Source organism: Lissotriton helveticus, chromosome 12 (assembly GCF_964261635.1).
Source record: "Lissotriton helveticus chromosome 12, aLisHel1.1, whole genome shotgun sequence".
Classification (NCBI taxonomy): Eukaryota; Metazoa; Chordata; class Amphibia; order Caudata; family Salamandridae; genus Lissotriton; species Lissotriton helveticus.
The window spans coordinates 468,155,710-468,173,202 of NC_136073.1; the positions used below are offsets into that span (position 1 = coordinate 468,155,710).

Genomic DNA, 17,493 nt, shown 5'->3' on the forward strand with positions numbered 1-17,493 from the left:
TTCAGCCATTGGCTCACTTTATTGTAAGGTTTGGCATGCTGCACTTTCATAAGGAGCACATCCACACACAAAGTAGTTCTGTTGGACACAGAGAGGAGCCCAAACCGCTATGCTCATAATGGTAGAAGGCTACTGCCTTCACAGGAGATAGGCATCACAAGCAGTATGGTAGCAGCATTCAGTTTAGTGATCAGTAGCCGTGAACAGGTCCTTGTTAACCTGTGTCACTGGAGTGAGGCCTGCAGGCTCACTCCCCCTTTTTAAAAGTTCTGCTGCAGTGTGCTTTACTCATCCTTGGCCTACATCAACTAGATACAAAGTGCAGCGCAGTGCAGGAGTGGTGCCTGTGTGTTGGTTGTATGTATGCCTGGGAAGGGTACAGTACAGGGATAGAGCCGTGCTGTGCATTACTGCGAGGGATACATTACTCAAGAGATGTAGTGCTGTACAGTGAGTGCTGGGTATATGTGGGCTTGCGAAAAGTATAATACATGAAAGGTTGTGAAGAGCACACATGATAATGGCGTGTACTGGCAGTGTTTGTATTTGCAAGTAGTATACCATGGAACAACAAAGAAAGGCTACAGTACTGAATATTGTGCAGAGTTAATATGTGTGCTGAATGTATGTGCGTCTGTGAGGGCACAATACAGGGAAGTAACAGTACTGAATAGTGCGTGTGCTGTGTCCATACACTGAGTGTTTCCGAATCATAGCGGAGTGCAATCTGACATACCTCATCAATATTCATGAAGTTGGTTGCAAATTGCCACTCTTCGCGGTTGGATCCCATCACAGCGATAGTAGCCTGCTAGGGTCAGCAGACAACCATGTCCGTGATCACATTTTGACCCGTTGGCTGCGTCGAACATTCAGCTCCAGTGCTGAACGTTCGAAAAACGGGTGGGGCAGTGTCGGCCAACAAATGTGCGCAGCACTACCAAGGTAGTGCACGCGACGGCCGTTGGCCAACGGCAGTAGCCAACGTGTTAAATAAAGTAAATTTTTTTTATATGCAGCCTGTTTCTCTTGATGGAAACATAGTTGCATTTAAAAAAAATTTGTTTGCTTGAGAGTTGCCACAGATCCCATGGACTCTCCTACAAACTTTCTTTCACATTCACAAAGGGAAAGGAGCCCGAAAGGGATCCTTTCCCATCTGCAAGTGGGTTACCATATCCTTTGAGGTGTTGATAAAAACTACTACACATAAAGGCATTCCAGGATGCTCTGACAGGCCTCGATGAGAGTCGTAAGGCCAGCATTAGCTGCCTCTGATTGCGGAAAAAGAGAATTGCTTCGGGAGTGAAGGGACTGGATGGTACAGGGAGTGGTGGGTTGGGTGGCTGGAGCCCATTTATTTCATTTCTTTTTACATCTGGGGCAAATAGGAGAAGCCAAATAGTGAATGCATCCACCATTACTCTGCAGCCCTGGTCTAGCAGTTGAAAGCAAGGGCAGATGATTTTAGGGCCACACATAACATGGGTGTAAAGTGAATAACAGGGATGTTTTTCACCAAGGAGTTTGAGTGACATCATAGACAACTCAAACATTGTGCTCTTTGTCTATTGGATGTCACCCCTGCACCTCTTGTGAAAAACATCTCCATCATTCACTGTTTCCCATCCATAATGCTATGTTCCCTCACACCTTGCTTGGTGATCGCTCCATGGATACTGCAGGGAGAGCACCCCTTCTCAAGCTTAGCCAATAGACCCTTGTTTGACAATTAGCAACATACTGATAACTTCTTGCTCAGCCTTGGCTTTGCCTGCTGGGGCTGAGTGACAATATACCTGCATGTAGCCATTACCCTGCACTGAGGACATCACCTCGTGAACCTGGTGACTAGGGGGAAAGAGGAGCACCGCTAGGCCGCCAGCCCATCGACATGGACACCACTCCACCAAGGAGGCAGCCATAATCCGGCCATTCTTTGAAAGATATCTCTAGCGGGTAACATTGAAACTTGAATAATCGCTTAATATTTTGGACTATACATTTGAACTTTGCCAAAGATGAAGAGCACCAGTATGCTTTCAATGACTAGGCCTGTGGGTTTGCCTTAGTACAGCAGTTTTGTATTATTTTATCCTAAAGAGCTTCTTATTGGTCAGCGACAGATGCTAGCACAAATAATTGTATTTCCATATCAGGACAATATTCCAGGCCTGTACAAAACAAGCTATCCCACCTAAATAGAGAATACGGGGAACAGCCTTTACAACGCGGGCATTACCACGCGCTGCCATTACTATGCTGCTTTTACAACCCAAGTCGTTTCAACGACTTGCGCTGGAGGGCGCTGTTGGACAAGGAATAGTTTAATTTTCTATTCCAACACCTTCCCTACTGTATCGTGGGCTGGAGTTGGAATAGAAAATTAAACTATTCCACTATCCAGCGCTTACAGCGCAAGTCGCTGTAACGACTTGCGTTGTAATGGCACGCATGGTAATAGCCCGCGTTGTGCTGTCATACAACCGAGAATACACCCAAAGCACTTTACTTTCACAGCTAATATCCTTACGCTAACAATAGCACAACATTCAAGACACCTCACAGGTTTTTATGAAGCCTTTGAACATGTATCCACAATCACAGTCTTTTTTTTGTCCTTCATGCATTTAAGACTTTAGTACACAATAAATTAATCGAATTTAGTGTAATGTACCCCACAGAAAAGAGAGCGGCAAATACCTTTGTGCTAAAAGAAAACACATAAAAACGACCACAGCTTAGATGACAAAAGAAAAATAAGCAAGCTACACAGAAACAAACGTTAGAAGCAAAACAATGAACAGGGTTATCTTCTAGGACGAATGAAACAATATTTTTTCAATGGAGCACGTGACCTCTGAGAACAATTGCACTAGCAGAATCTATTCAGAGTACATTCCTTTCAAGAGAGGATTCCCTGTGCGAGAAATCATTTTTAATACGTGGTAGGTGAATAGGTATATATATATATATATATATATATATATATATATATATATATATATATATATATATTGTATATTTACAAATTAAAGAGGGCAATACGAATTGTGTCAAAGCTGATTAAGGCCAGGAAACGAATTAATGATACTAAGGAAAGCCAATTGTATTTTGTGAATAATTTGGGTGGGTGGTTTTAGTTATACAATAAAGTAATTATTCAAATATTTATCAGGATGGAAAAAAAAGCAAATGACAATGCCCGGTTTGAGCTCCTGTCTTCAAAGAATCGCGATAGGTCTTGCGCGTACTCACAGAAGATGCAGTGCTGTCGTTGTCCGAGAGGCGCTGGTGAAGGTCAAACGACATAGTCTGAAAGAAACACACAACACAGAGACGTTTGAGACAGAAATCACTCCCCCGCAACACTTTGTAAAATGTTTCACCCTCTTTGACCATTTTGGTAAAAATTCACGAGGAGCTCAACCAGTAGAGGTACGTCCACTGACACACGAGGCTAACATTTTAGGAGAACTGACATTTTGCCACCCTTCCCTCATTTCCTGGCATTTGGTCTGGAAAAGTTGCTTATTCGGGCAATCTACTGCCCTCTGCTGGCAGTACTGGGGGCAGCGACGGGTCTTGTCCCAGACACGGCCCAAATCAAGAGTTTGACATATTAAGGGTTTAATGAGAGAGCACTTGTTTGTTGCACATGGGGGGATATCCCAAATGAGCGGCTGTGATGCATATGGGGTGATCACATGGCCCCATGTCACAGGGACATAGTGTTTCCAGTTCTGAGCTCACATTGAGGCGTCGAGTGTGTTTGTCTAAGAAGTTATTTCACGACCTGATCAAATCCAACACTGTGGGGTTGGGTACGATAGATAACCCCTATTCTGAGTTTTTAGGGAGTAACATTTGGATTTTGGTGTTTACTGCTGAGCCTTAGTAAAAAGTGATTGACAGCAGAATCAAATGGACTATAAGTACCAGAGTGCAAACATGAAAGCATGAGACTGGGAGTGTGGGCCCAAAGCATGAGGCTGGGTCTGCCCTTTGAGTGGCACAGAAATGCAGTCTGCATGGTGCAGGTGTGGTTTCTGAGCCCCCAGTCACAGTTGATCATAGGGACATGTTTGATGAGGGAGTGCTAGCCAGAGACCACAGATGTCATTCTATGCCTGACCCTCTGTGCATCATTAACAAGTGGGCACACAGCTGCTGTGCTGAATTCAATGGCTTCCATGTGCCACTTAGCTGCAGAAATCAGAGGTGTATCAATAGCCTACCCCAGCCCCCGCAGTGCGGGGGGATCTCCAGGGGGCCCCCTCCAGCACTGTGCACAGGCCATGGGCCCTTGGCCCGCAAGCTCCTGACTCGGTCTGGAGAGTGGGGGTGGGGGGCATGGACTTTGCAGTGGGGGGGAGGGGGGGACCCTCAAGTTTCATTATGCCACTGGCAGAAATAGGAGGATTTCAATTGGCTATCAGTGCCCGCCACCCTCAGGAGTGCATTGATAACTAGAGGTCTTAACAGGACTGTACGTGTCAAGGCAAAAAAAGTGTACTTGCACCCTTCATTTAGGGGTGGCAATACCATTCAGTACTATTTTACTCATACATTTGACCCACCTGCAGACACAGGACATGCTTGCCCCCTGCTAGCATTGTACCTCCACCTGTAATACCTCCTGCCACACCTCTGAGTAAACATTTCCACTAGGGGTAGAACCTTGAGCAGAAGTCCATTTTGCACAAATTCTCTGTGAAAATTAGTGCTTGTGCAAAATATGCCTCCCGCCACGCCCCCATCTGCAATGGTGCAGATTGCAGAAAGTTATTTTGGAATCAGACCTAAAAGAGCCTTAATTTAGAGCCAAAAGTCGTCGCTTTTGCATGATAACTGGGTGCACTAAGTTGAAAAGTAAAGCACTTTTCCATTTCACACAATGTTTTATTTATATGACATGCAAGAGTGAAATGGAACCATGAAACACAGTCTCCTGTGAGTCACGGCTCTTCCTCAAATCAACAATGGTTATAAATAGGATATTATATACATACACAAACGCCATGGCAGTGAAAATAAATGTGGCCCAATTATATGTTATTTACAGCAACTGTACTAATAAACCTACATTCACACATTTATTAATAAATGAGGAGACCATTTGCTTGCAATAATTACTGTTTTTTTTAATAACCTGCGCCCATGTTGTTATTAGAGCCAAACAGGTGTTTCCTGGAAGGCAGGTTTACTTTGAACAGGTATGGAAACACCAGTGCTTAATTTAAGCCGGTAGTTGGCGGTGGGGGCCACTGGCACTCATTTTTGAGGATCAGCAAATATTACGCATCGTACAATACTGTTAGCAGGGGAGGGGAAAACACACAAAGCAGAAAGACGGAGGGAGAGAAAGCCTGAAACCTGTCACAAAAGGAGAAGCCAGAACCAGCACGAGCAGGGCAGAAGTTGTAAAATAAGAAGTGGGGGACGCTGTCACCGGAAGTGACGTCACGGCAGGAAGTGACGTCACGAAAGTTGCCGAGCTCCTCGTCCCAGAGAGGCCAAAGAGTGAAGTCCAGCTGTTTGGCAGAGGGAATGGTGTCCCCCCCGGTAAAATAAGTAGGGGCACGCCCTTCACCCGCGTGGTACCCCGACTCGAGCCCTATGCACGAGTGAGATAAAGGGCAGGGGGGGAGTGTCTGGTAGTGAATCAAAGACAGGGCTCGAGTCGGGGTACCACGCGGGTGGATGGCGTCCCCCCTTATTTTACCGGGGGGACGCCGTCTCCCCTGCCAAATAGCTGGACTTCACTCTTTGTCCTCTCTGGGACAAGGAGCTCGGCACTTTTCATGACATCACTTCCTGCCTTGACGTCACTTCCGGTGACAGCGTCCCCCCACTTCTTTTTTTAGGACTTGTGCCCTGATCAAAGATGCATAAGACTGTGCAGCTTTGGTATTTGGTGCACCAACATTTAAATGCACTGGCCGCGGGTTATGAGTAGAGTTTTGGGCACTGCTGCTCATCCTTTTACAAATGAAGCACTGGGAAACACTTTTGGTTTAAATTTACATCACAGAAAAATAAGATTCTAAATGGTGAGCAGAAAAGGTACTATTGGCTTTCATTGAAAGCAACCTAAAACAGATTAAACATACAAAACAAAAAAAAACATAAAACGATAAAAGAATTAAAAGAAAAAAATGGCAACGTAAAATATTGGCACTGACATGCACCTCGTATTTGCCAAATGTACACAATTGTGCAGAAAAACTACTGTCACTCACGAAGAAATAAAGCCAGTTGCTGAAGTGAGCTGGCTCATATTCTGAATACTCAGGAAGGTGGAACTAACATTTGAATGACAATTGAGCAGACCAATGGACGAAGAAGGCTGACCCAAAGCCCCTCCATGTATGTTTCCTTGTTTATGAATTTGGTTGACTACATGAGTCCGGGGAAACAACGAGCTGTCTGTGGGCCAGACCTAAAAAGAGCGTCCTTTGCAATGATGAAGGCATGTCACATGTTTAGCTTTGCACAGATTAATACATTTACAGGTTGGAATGAGATCCTTTCCCCCAAACATTTCCACCACATATCATGTATCTGAGGGATTCTTTGAGTGGGGGTGAGGGGCCTTTTCACATGACCTTCTGCCCTGCTGAGAATGAGTGTGCACAATGAGCATGGCAGGTCTCATCAGATCTTATGCTGTTGTTTGTGCACCATTCTAAACTAAGCTCTTATAGGTAGGACCCAGGGCTGTAGGAGAGGCTTGGTAAGCCTAGGCACCTATGCCCATCGGTTTACCAGTGTAAAAGGAGACTGAAAACTGTTTTTCGTGACTCTTAACACCCTGTCACTTCACCCTGTACATCTATGCAACACCACTCATTTGTAATTGCTTGAAAATTACAATGCTTGTGTGTAACAAGTCCATCCACGAACCTTGCTCAGCACTAGGTAAAATCTTTGATAGCCTCAGTCAGGCCCCATTTTCTTTCACTCACAAGGTTTGTTTTAATATAGAATTTGAGTGATAAAATCTTACAGAAGCGTGCCTTTGCTGGCAATCAAGCTGCTGGGCAAAACAGCTTTTGGATTTTGAATTTTCCATTGCAGAAGGTTGTGTTTGTAGCTGGAAATGTGTATTCTGGACCCCCGAGGTATGGGTGCCCCTAAAAGACATTCAAAATCTTTCCACAGGTCAGTCATGAAAGGGAAAGCAATGCTTGCCATGTCCGACTTGGAGGCAGTCTGCCAAGCAGAATTGTTTCCATTTCGTCCATAAGAGTCATTGTGCAAAGTCCATGGAGGGACGCAAAGTATTGCTGCAGTTCTGTTCCTTATGCAACCTCCTCTGTGGATGTTTCACTCCCCTTATTCATCAGTGATCATTGGTCCTATCTCACAATGATCTCAATCTCATTTCCCTCTGAGCCTTGCCTCTACCTCTACTTCACCCTCAACTTCACTTCAGGTTCACCTCACCTTAACCTTACCCTCACTTCAAACTCACCCTCTACTCACCTCACCTCATCTCAGCCTCAACTTCAACCTCATTCACATCATAGTCCCTCAGAACATTTAATTTTAACTTTACACCTGCCTCTCCTGTTCTCACTCATTACTCACCTCAATCTCACCCCATCTTAGGTCCACATCACCTCAAACTCACCTCCACCCTCATTGTCACTTCAAACTCACCTCCAGCTCTCCCTGTCCTCAATCTCCCATTAACCTCAAACTCTCCTCAGCTTCATTTTGACCTCACCTCCTCCACACCATAAATGTAGTATACCCCTGCCAACACAGAATATTTGTTCTGAAATGTTATGAAGAAACCTCATTGAGGTTTTGTGTAACTAAAAAAAAGGACCCATGCAATGGAACTTCTGTGTTTAGAAGGTAATCATAATCAACTCTTATTTGTTTGACCTGTGATTTGACAAATTCACTTGCTTAGACGGAATGCTATTGTGAAATGAACATTTTATATTCTAGACCAAAAGGTTTACACAGGCTTGACCAAGGCAATAACCATCTTCTATTGGTGACAGCAAAACATCTAATAAATTAGCCCGAAATGGCTTTAAAATAGGGTATCTTTTTACTTCTCTGGATACTTACCACAAGTTACCACATTCCCCATCCATCACCCAGCTTTCTCTCCTCTTACTCATTGACTTTATGCTTGTCTTTGACTATGTAAAGTGCTCTGCTGCCTTTTTGGTTAGATTCGTGCTACAGAAATGCCATGTGAATATTCGCATACAGGTGCCTGGTACATCATGATATAGGGGCATATGTATCATCCATTTCTTTAGTCGCAAACGCTGTGATTCACAAAAAAGCAGCGTTTGCGACAAAAAATTCGGAAAATGTGATGTATGATTGAAATCGCATAGCAAAATTAAGGAATCGCAAAATTTGCGATTCCTCAATTTTGCGTCAGCATTTAAGGAATCGCAAATTTCGATTCCTTAAATGCTATGTATGAAGCACCCAAGTTGTGCGATTTCTCATTAAGAAGTCGCAAATTACCACCAACTTGAAGTTGGTTGTAATTTGCGATTTCTTTCACAAATGCACTTTTTGCCATTTGTGAAGGTGCCATGTGGCGCACATAGATGCCCTTGGGGCAGCTATGTGCGCCATATGCGCACACATGTAAATTTCAGGGGTGCATCAGGGTGTCCTTATGACATCCTTGCACCCTTGAAATTATTCTCAATTTGCGATTCTCAAATTGCGAATCGCAAATTGAGAATAACTTCCCATTCATTCCTATGGGCCTCCATAGAAATTAATTTGCGATTTGAGAATCGCAAATGAGGGTGCTGATACATATGGCCCATAGCTATTTGCAACACAAGTAGGAGCTATGCACTTTTAAAGATTATTTAGGGCTGCCCATAAATGAGAAAATCACCACAGTGCATCCTTCTAAGAGAATGACCATCACAAGATAGGGCTCAGTTAGTAACTTTTATGTCAGTTAAATATTGTTCATCAGATAAGGTAAGAAGGTGTTTTCAATGAGGGCCGGGTGCTATTGAGCATACGTTATATGGTATTTGACATATTTAGCCATCAATCCTCAGTCTGAGGGTTTGACATCCCGCATTATTTATTCTTTATCTGCCAGCCTTTTTGACTACTTTATTCACTCAATGATACTGACCAGAATCAAAATATAAAAATGCACAACTCTTCAAAATAGATCATCTTCGTTTAACAAACGGGCATTTGCAACGCGTCACCTAGATGAACACATCATGGACATGGGGAGTGCTGTGTTGCTCTGGCTCATACCCATCAATCTCTAACTTTTATGTGAACCCTGGTCATGATCTTCATGTCAGATCTGAAATTGGTTTCCATAATGCACACAATGAAAGAAATGCTGACCCACCAAAAATCCAACAGTCTCAACAGCCGCCTCTTACACTTCAAACACTGGAGGGACACCATATGGTTGTAAACCAGCAATAAAAAACTGGAATTCCACTGTAGGGTCTTAGCCCTTTCTTTCAAAAGTATCATTGACATAATCCCTGATCCCTATAAATAGCCTCTAATAATCCCAAACGGAATTCCAAAGGTGAGGTATTTTTTATTAAACTCTAGGTTGAATACAGAACAAAATATACAACAGGTCACACAAAGTTGCCAGTCTCATGAGGTTTATCAAGAAAATATGTCTTGCTTGAATCAAGGATGATGGAATCACAATTATACAAGTAATCATTGAAACCAAGCTTGACGATTTAAATATGCTCTGCTGCAACCTACCTAAAAACGTATAAGCAAGCCACAAAGGTCTCCGATCTCTGCAAGTTCTGAGAAGCAAAGCCCATCATATAAATAATGAATTGGCTCCCAATCCACATAAAGTTTCCGAACTGCTGTTCTGGTCCACGAGAGCCTACATGACCACCCATCCAAATACCATCAGAAATAATCACGTCGCACATCACCTCATCGTCTGCCGCACAACATAAACTAAAACCCAGCTTTACAGGAAAATAAAAACAGGGGGATGGAAATTGACTGTAGTCAGAACCAGTGTATTTAACGTCACTCCACCTTGCCTGAGCAGAATACAACATGTCTAATAAAAAAAAAAACATATTTTGAGCTATATATGCAGACCCGGGTAATTTCATCCACCTCCTAGATCAACCACAATTCTCTTACAACACATTCTTACCCAACTACAATCTCTCCTAGATGCATCAATCTTACATGCTAGGACATTTATCTCCAAGCAGTGATGGCCCGCTGAACCCTACTGATTTCAACCTCACCACCATGTATTTGAATACCCCAGGGTTTAGACGCTGCATGGATAAAGCACACACACGCATGCTTACAACATGCTTATGAGACTAATCTATTCTAATGTCTCTGATCTAAAACTCTGCTTTTCTAAAGTGCACATAGTGATTTTGAAGCTCTGCTGGTCAATGAGGGCATGGCTGATTCCAAAGCCCCCCCAATCAGAACAACTATGACTAAATCGGAAGCCCTCCTAGTCGGGGTGGCAGTAACTATATCACCTTTCTATCTGAGGGATTCTCCACCACCATCGCTCAACGTCTAAGGAAGCCCCTCTCTAAAATTCTCCTGAATTCTAATACCGACTCGGTCTGATGGTCTCAGTTTGCCTCCTAAACGTCATCAAATTTGAAAACTGGGCAGCAATGGTAAAGGAATCACATCTCCAGAGAAAATGTAATAGTTATGGGCAGAATGCAGTGAGCCCATCTAAGCTGGTACTTGACCCACCATGATAATCTCAGCAATAAAATAAAGAACAACCACATCTGCTACTCGATTATACCAGAGGGTAGCCTGGAGCAGATTATAGTGTACAGCTACTGGCCGGTTAGTCTTGACGCTACTTTAACTTTAAGAACCCATAGCGACTTTCTCTTTGTGCCTGCCTCCTTTTACCATCTTAAGCCAGGACCAGTCCGAGGGCCAGCTGCATCAGACAAGTTGACATGTATCAAAAATCTGAAGATAAAATTTGCTGCTAGAGTTAAATTCAGACATGACAAGAACAGGGTGGCCAAAGGAAAAGTAATGATTTGAAAAGACCTGGCATCCTTGTCCATCATTACATTTATTAATAGAGTTCAGGATTACTATTAAGGCTTTTGGGTTACATGCAAGCTTTGACCAATTTGGATAAGGTGAGCACGTATACTGCTATGTAGCTTAAGTCCATTACCTAAGATCACTCAAACTTGGGGAGTATGGGCAGCAGAGGCCTCCATGTGGGCAGAGGAGGGTCGCCCCACTGCTTTCTTGCAGTGCCAGAAACATAAAATGGTATTATAAATACTATTTTACGTTCCTGCTTCTCCCACAGTGAGAAAGCAGAATGGTTTGGTTGGGGGCGGGTCTGCTTGAGGGCAGAGGAGGAGTGGCTAGCTCAATGTTGCGGGCCCTGACTGTTTGGTGGGCCCTCTAAACCAGGCATGCGCACTCCCGGGTGGTGCTTCGGGATTAACCAAGTACTGCAAGTAGATCCAGTGAATCCAATGTAAAATCCTGGGTGGGACAAAGAGGCCCAGGGACCTGCCTTGGATTGGTTGAGGTGTGTTAAGGTTGAGTCGCTATAAGTTTGGGATAAACATCAAATCATGTTCCTAATCTGAATATAAGTGGAAGTTCATGTGACTCCATTCTCTGTCGATTACAACTTTATTTTTGTATTGGTGTTGTCATCATGGTGATTCAAATAATTCTTACTTTAATGTTTGCACTTTTTGAAAGTTGCATATAACATACAGTAAAGGAGCAAGCAAGAGACAACAGTGATAATTTACAGAATTGATTTAGTGCTAATAAAGAGACCAAACACAAAGTGATGCCATTGCCATATGTGCCACTGAGCACTGTGTTGTTTAAATACCTGTGTTTATGCATGTAGTATTTGCTTGGTGGTCAAGTGCATTTAACAAGTGATTGGAGGAGGGGCTGGGATCTGAGAGTGAATATGTAGTGTTTCTGCGTGGTGATGTGGTGCTCTTCACGGCGGTGTGTCTTTAGACCTTTCCTAAACTGGAGCAGGGTTGGAGGGCAATCCTGATGGGAAGAAGGGTGAGATTTGAGAATCTTGGGCCATAGATGGAGAAGGCCTGCTGCCTTGTGTTTTCCTTTTTGCAGTTCCTTGTCTCAAGTCTGATGTTGTTCCGGTTGCAGGTGTGCCCAGAGCCACCGTAAAGGGGGAGCTTGTCAGCCAAAGAGGTAGGGGTGCTGGTTGTTATGGCTTTGTAGATGATGCAGCTAGTTTTGAAGAAGATGGGCTGACAAGGGGAGCCCATTCAATCGCATTACGGTGACGATGTAGTCAAATGGTTTTCGGGGTCCACCATCATCAGCCCATGCACAATTCTGAGAAGGCCGTCTTCTCAATGCGATCAACAGACACCAATCGGTTGTATGATGTTACAACGCATTCCGTTGCAATGCATGCCTTTTCCACACATGCGTTACAACGCGAATGCCACTACCACGAATATGCTTTATCACGAAAATGCCTTTACCACGCATACCTTTACAACATTTTTTGTTGTATAACTATGCATGATAATGGCATTTTCATTGTAAAGGCTTTTTTCGAGCCCTGCCCCAATTCCTTATATGTTTCCTAAAATCATTAAAAGTTAGTATATTAAAAAAAAAAAATACTCAAAGTTTTTCATGGACGGACTTCTCCTTCTTCAAAGTTAAGTGGTCCGTTTTCTATTTTTGTGAAAAGGCAGTACGTAGATGCACATATGCTATGTCTTTAGGGTGGCTTATTTCACGAAGGACAAGAGGCACAGATGAGCGTCTTTAAGGTAAGAGTTTTCTTTCTTTTTTTAAACCCACACTTTTTTGGGGGGGAGACTCCCCAAACCCCCCCAACCTCCATTTTTAATTCTACCTTTACCACACATTCCTTTACTACATATTTCGTAGTAAAGGAATGCGTGGTAAAGGCTTTACGTGGTAACCACGCATGCGTTGTAAACCATGCGTGGTTAAGTATAGCGTGGAAATGGCCGCGTTGTAGAGGCTGTTTCCCACACCAATCAATTTGTCCTGTCACCTGAAATAGTCAGATCTATATCTCTCTCTCTCTGACGCCCCCCCAGCCCTCCCACCACCACCATTTTCCACCTTTATTGTCTATTTGTGTATTTCCTATTTGTACTACCTATGCCATAAAGCAATGCCTGCTTTATTAAAAAAAGAAAACATGATGATATCCTTTGATAGCTACATAATAAAGATTTATTGTTCAACTTAAATTGCATTCATATCATGGGGTGTGTTGGAATAAAAATAACTTTTGTCCCTGCCCCATTGCTTTGAGGCGCTGTACATAACAGATATTGTTACTGAATTCAAACCTGAGACCCACAGGCTGCTGACGGAATCCAGCAGCAGATATATAAGCCCACTGATATACCTTTCTGTCTTTAAAATGTAGGTGGAAGAGCCACAGAGAGAAGGAAGTGTTTCAAAGGAGCCAGAGGGCAAAGGAACAGCACACTTTTTGTTACTTCACAACTTGCAAAGCCTGAAAACATGAATACAAGGATCTTGTAAGCCTCATCAAAGCAATCTTCAAACATGATCGCACCTTGATCTGAGAGCTCTCCTGAGTCCAAACACTAATTTCCGAGATGGCACTGCAGGCTTTCTTCCCAAAGGTACAAAGTGACAATCCATACTCCTGGAACCTAAACTCCCCAATAAATAGACCCATCAAAGCAACCCCATCAAAGCGGATTTTCTTTCTTCTAATAAATGAAGTGTGTTACCAGGGGAATAAACCAGCTTTTTTCTTCTAGGAATGTTAGAGATAAAATGTATACACCACACTCTGAAAAACAAAAGCCGCTATCGGAAACTCCCATGGCAATACGTCTATGGAAATAGGCCCAAATGCTGTAAAATGGTGGCATACAGATTAGAAAGGTTCAACCACAGTTACCACACGTGACTAGCTGCCCTCATCTGTGTCTCTGCCTTCAGAGTTAGCTGATGAAACGCATTTATAGCATGGCCAGTGGTGGCCGGCACAGGTAAGCGCAGTGGGGCGGGGTGGAAGGGGGCTGAAGCCGACTGACGGCTAAATAGGTATGATTAAATAAATAAATAAATAATACCTATCCCATTGTCTGTCGACTCCCCCCACCGCGCCCTGCCCCACCCCACCTCACAGCGCTTACCTGTGCCGGCCGCCACTGGGCATGGCTTAAAAAAAAAATCTGCATTTTCCCAGTGCACAGTATTTTCTAAACAATGGGTTGTTCCCTTCGTGATTTTGCAGGTAAACACACTGTAATGTATATGTGTAATCTTTAGGATACTGCAAGGAAAAGTTTTAACCCTTTCGCTGCGGCGGCAATTCCGCCGCAGCGCTAAGGGGCGGGGGGGCCGCGCTGCGCTCCGACGATTATGACGGAACCGCTCCGTCACGCCCCTCGGGTGGGCTGTGCTTGTGACGGAGCAGTTCCGTCACGGCCCCGCCCGCTCAATAGAACGTGCCACGCAGGCGCGACGAGCGGGCCGTGACGGAACCGCTCCGTCACCGGCACAGCCCACCCGAGGGGCGTGACGGAGCGGTGTCGTCATAAGCATGGGAGGGGTTAAAGGATCCCAAGCCATTATGGACCAAAATTCAAGACCCTGAAAAATTTGGAAAACAAACACATTTAATGCATGCGCAAAAGAATTGCACCCGTGCAGACAATAGTGTGCGAGGATAGAGCAGTTGAACCTGCACAAGCTTTACCCAGAGGTGTAGCAGGCAGAGGCCAGATGCATTCTGCACTTACAAAGGGAGGATCCAGGTAGTGGCCACTCACACTGCTTGTACTAAAGTGGATATATTCTGACCTGTCACAGACTTCCCTTAAGGTGAGAGACACTGGGGCAGATATGTCCCATGTCTGCCTCACCTAAGCTCACTATGTAGGGCATGACCTTCGTTGGACAGCGTTACCTTCCTGTGCCTAAATTAAAATTACAAAAGTAATCCTGAGTGGAATTCAGAGTGCAGCGCTCCTCGAATGTATGTAAACAACACAAGGACAAACCTGTTTGCCAACGTGAACCAGGAGAAATATAACAAAACATAACCAAATCACTGAGTATGATATAAGTGTTTAATTGAGTTTGAGCACCTCTAAAGTAGATGCCGAAGTATGGATGGCTGAGTCCCACAGGGCACTCTTTTGGTTTTATTGCCTCACATTTGGTTGCCCACAGTGCTGAAATGGAATACATTTACTCCGGGAACCTATTAATTCAGGGTCAAAGTTCAGTAATGGAAAGGAGATGGAGTCAGGAGGGGTAGATTAATAAAAAAGAGGACTTTGACAGTCAATGTATACATTTATTTTTTAACTTGGCCACAAAGAAAATGGTAGCCATGAAAAATGTGGCAGTAAATATGTTCTGGTTCACTTAATTGATCACAAAGAGGCTGAATTTGAAAATATCTTGCCTGGTTAGGGTACCTGCTGCAGAGATCTTTGTGTGCTCTACACTTTTACAGAGATGATAATATGACTCTCAAAATACCTCTGGTGGTTAATGCACATTGCAAAGAGATCTCAGTTTTGTCTAGTCACACATTTGACTCATAAAGTAGCATAGAGGGTTAATGTGCCTGCTGCAAAGGGTATCATGTAACAAACACATCACAGATTTGTATTTGATATAGTAAGGTAAGTAGGTTACTGCTTTTGGCAGAGGACGTTTTGTTTCTTGCAGTTCATAATCTGCAATGCATTTAATATAGCACAGTGAGCTATGCACCAGCATCAAGAAGCTGCATGCAAACTGCAAGGTATGGGTTTAGAATCTTACTGTTTTTTCTCAATCTGTCATTATTGTAAGATTGCTAAAAGGGTTCCTTTGGATAGCAATACAGTCTTATTAGTATAGAGAACCCCAAACATTGTTATTTTTTTTAAATCCTGACTTTCTGCTTCTCACGACCACTCACTCTAAACATATAATGCTTGCCAGTATGGATGATATGTGACTCCTACACCTTGCAACCAAAATCGTCTTATGTAACATTTCCTCTCTATTGATTTACACAGTTGTGTGATTTATTGCCTCTGTGTGTGTGTTTGATGTAACGTCAGAATCTGCAGCATTTTGCGATTTGCAAAATAATTGTAAAAATTGCTGAGAAGCGCAATGACTGCAATATTTATCTGTATGGCCACAAAAAATGGTGCCATCTTATTGGCTGGATACACAAACACGTCACTACGTGATGCTCTACAGCCATAACAGCTGCCTGCTTCCTCCTCCCACATTAGGGATTACAGAAGCGAAAGTACAAGGGAACGACTGAAGGAAACAAGACGAAACAGAGAATAAGGGGGGAGGAGAGAGAGGAGAGAAGAGACCAGGAGAGGGGAGAGAACAGGCAAAATTAAGTGAGCAGTGAGGCACATTTTTAACATTTAATCTGGTACACATTTCATCTTCCTCAGGCCCTACTGGGTGCAAGCTTCTGCCTCTGGCCTCTTTTTCAGAATGAGCAGTCTGTCAGGTCTGAGATGCGTGCATCTTAAAACTAGAACTGCAGTGGCTGCTGCCTGTCAGGCATTGATGGAAGAGCTGCATGCCTTGGTCCCAGTGCTGTTGAAAGAAAGACGAGAAAATGAAAGTAGTGCTTCACTGGCAAACTCTGAAAAGTGGCGCTAATGTGTTTGGGTGTGAGTAAAACCAGCCTGAGCACTTTGTGGCCGCTTTCTTTTATTTGAACATTTCTTTTCTCCTCCTTTTGTTTCTCTTTCCTCAGATTGCACTTTGGAAGGGAAAAATGTATGAAAAAAACGACATTTTTAGCAATGTGGCTCTTTTTTTTTTCTTTTTCGGATCCATTTCTCAAGGGAACCAATGAAGGAAAGGAGAGGAAAAAAAGGCAAGTGCTGCTGTTTGAAGTCATGGGGCCTCATTTATGAGGCTGTGCGTCACTTTTACGCCGCCGGTGCGTCACTTTTTGTGACGTACCAGTGGTGTAAAAAATGCGCCCTGTTGCGCCATATTTACAAAGTGACGCATCTAGGTAGATGCGTCACTTTGTAAACCCCTGAGCACATTACACCTGCGCCAGGTATAATGTATGAAAGGGGGGGCGTTTTGACGCAAGAAAGGGTCATAGAAGTGACGCAGTGAAATCTATAAGATTTCACTGCGCCACTTCTAGGACACAAATTCATCAATTTCTTACGCCTGCCTCACAGCAGGCGTAAGACTGACACAGGCACTTTCACATGGGGCTTGCCCCATGTGAAAGGACACATTGCTGGAGTTGCGTCACTTTTGTGACACACTCCAGCAATGCGTCACTTTTGCGCCATACAGATACGTCAGAAATACTGACGTATCTGTAACTCCTTGCGCCATGATGCCTCATACTGTAAATATGACACATCATTGGTGTCGCAAGGAAGGCGCTGTGAAAAGTGACGCATCGCTGTTTTCACGCAGCGATGCGTC

General features: G+C 43.7%; 1 protein-coding gene across 1 annotated transcript in view; it reads right to left on the minus strand.

The window, feature by feature from the left end:
* Positions 1-17,493, minus strand: part of NECAB2 (N-terminal EF-hand calcium binding protein 2) — a 1,192,488-nt gene that overhangs the window by 140,880 nt on the left and 1,034,115 nt on the right. The window contains exon 9 of the mRNA XM_078668986.1: positions 3,259-3,315. Within this exon, the coding sequence (XP_078525112.1) occupies positions 3,259-3,315 (57 nt within the window). The remainder of the gene's footprint in view (positions 1-3,258; positions 3,316-17,493) is intronic.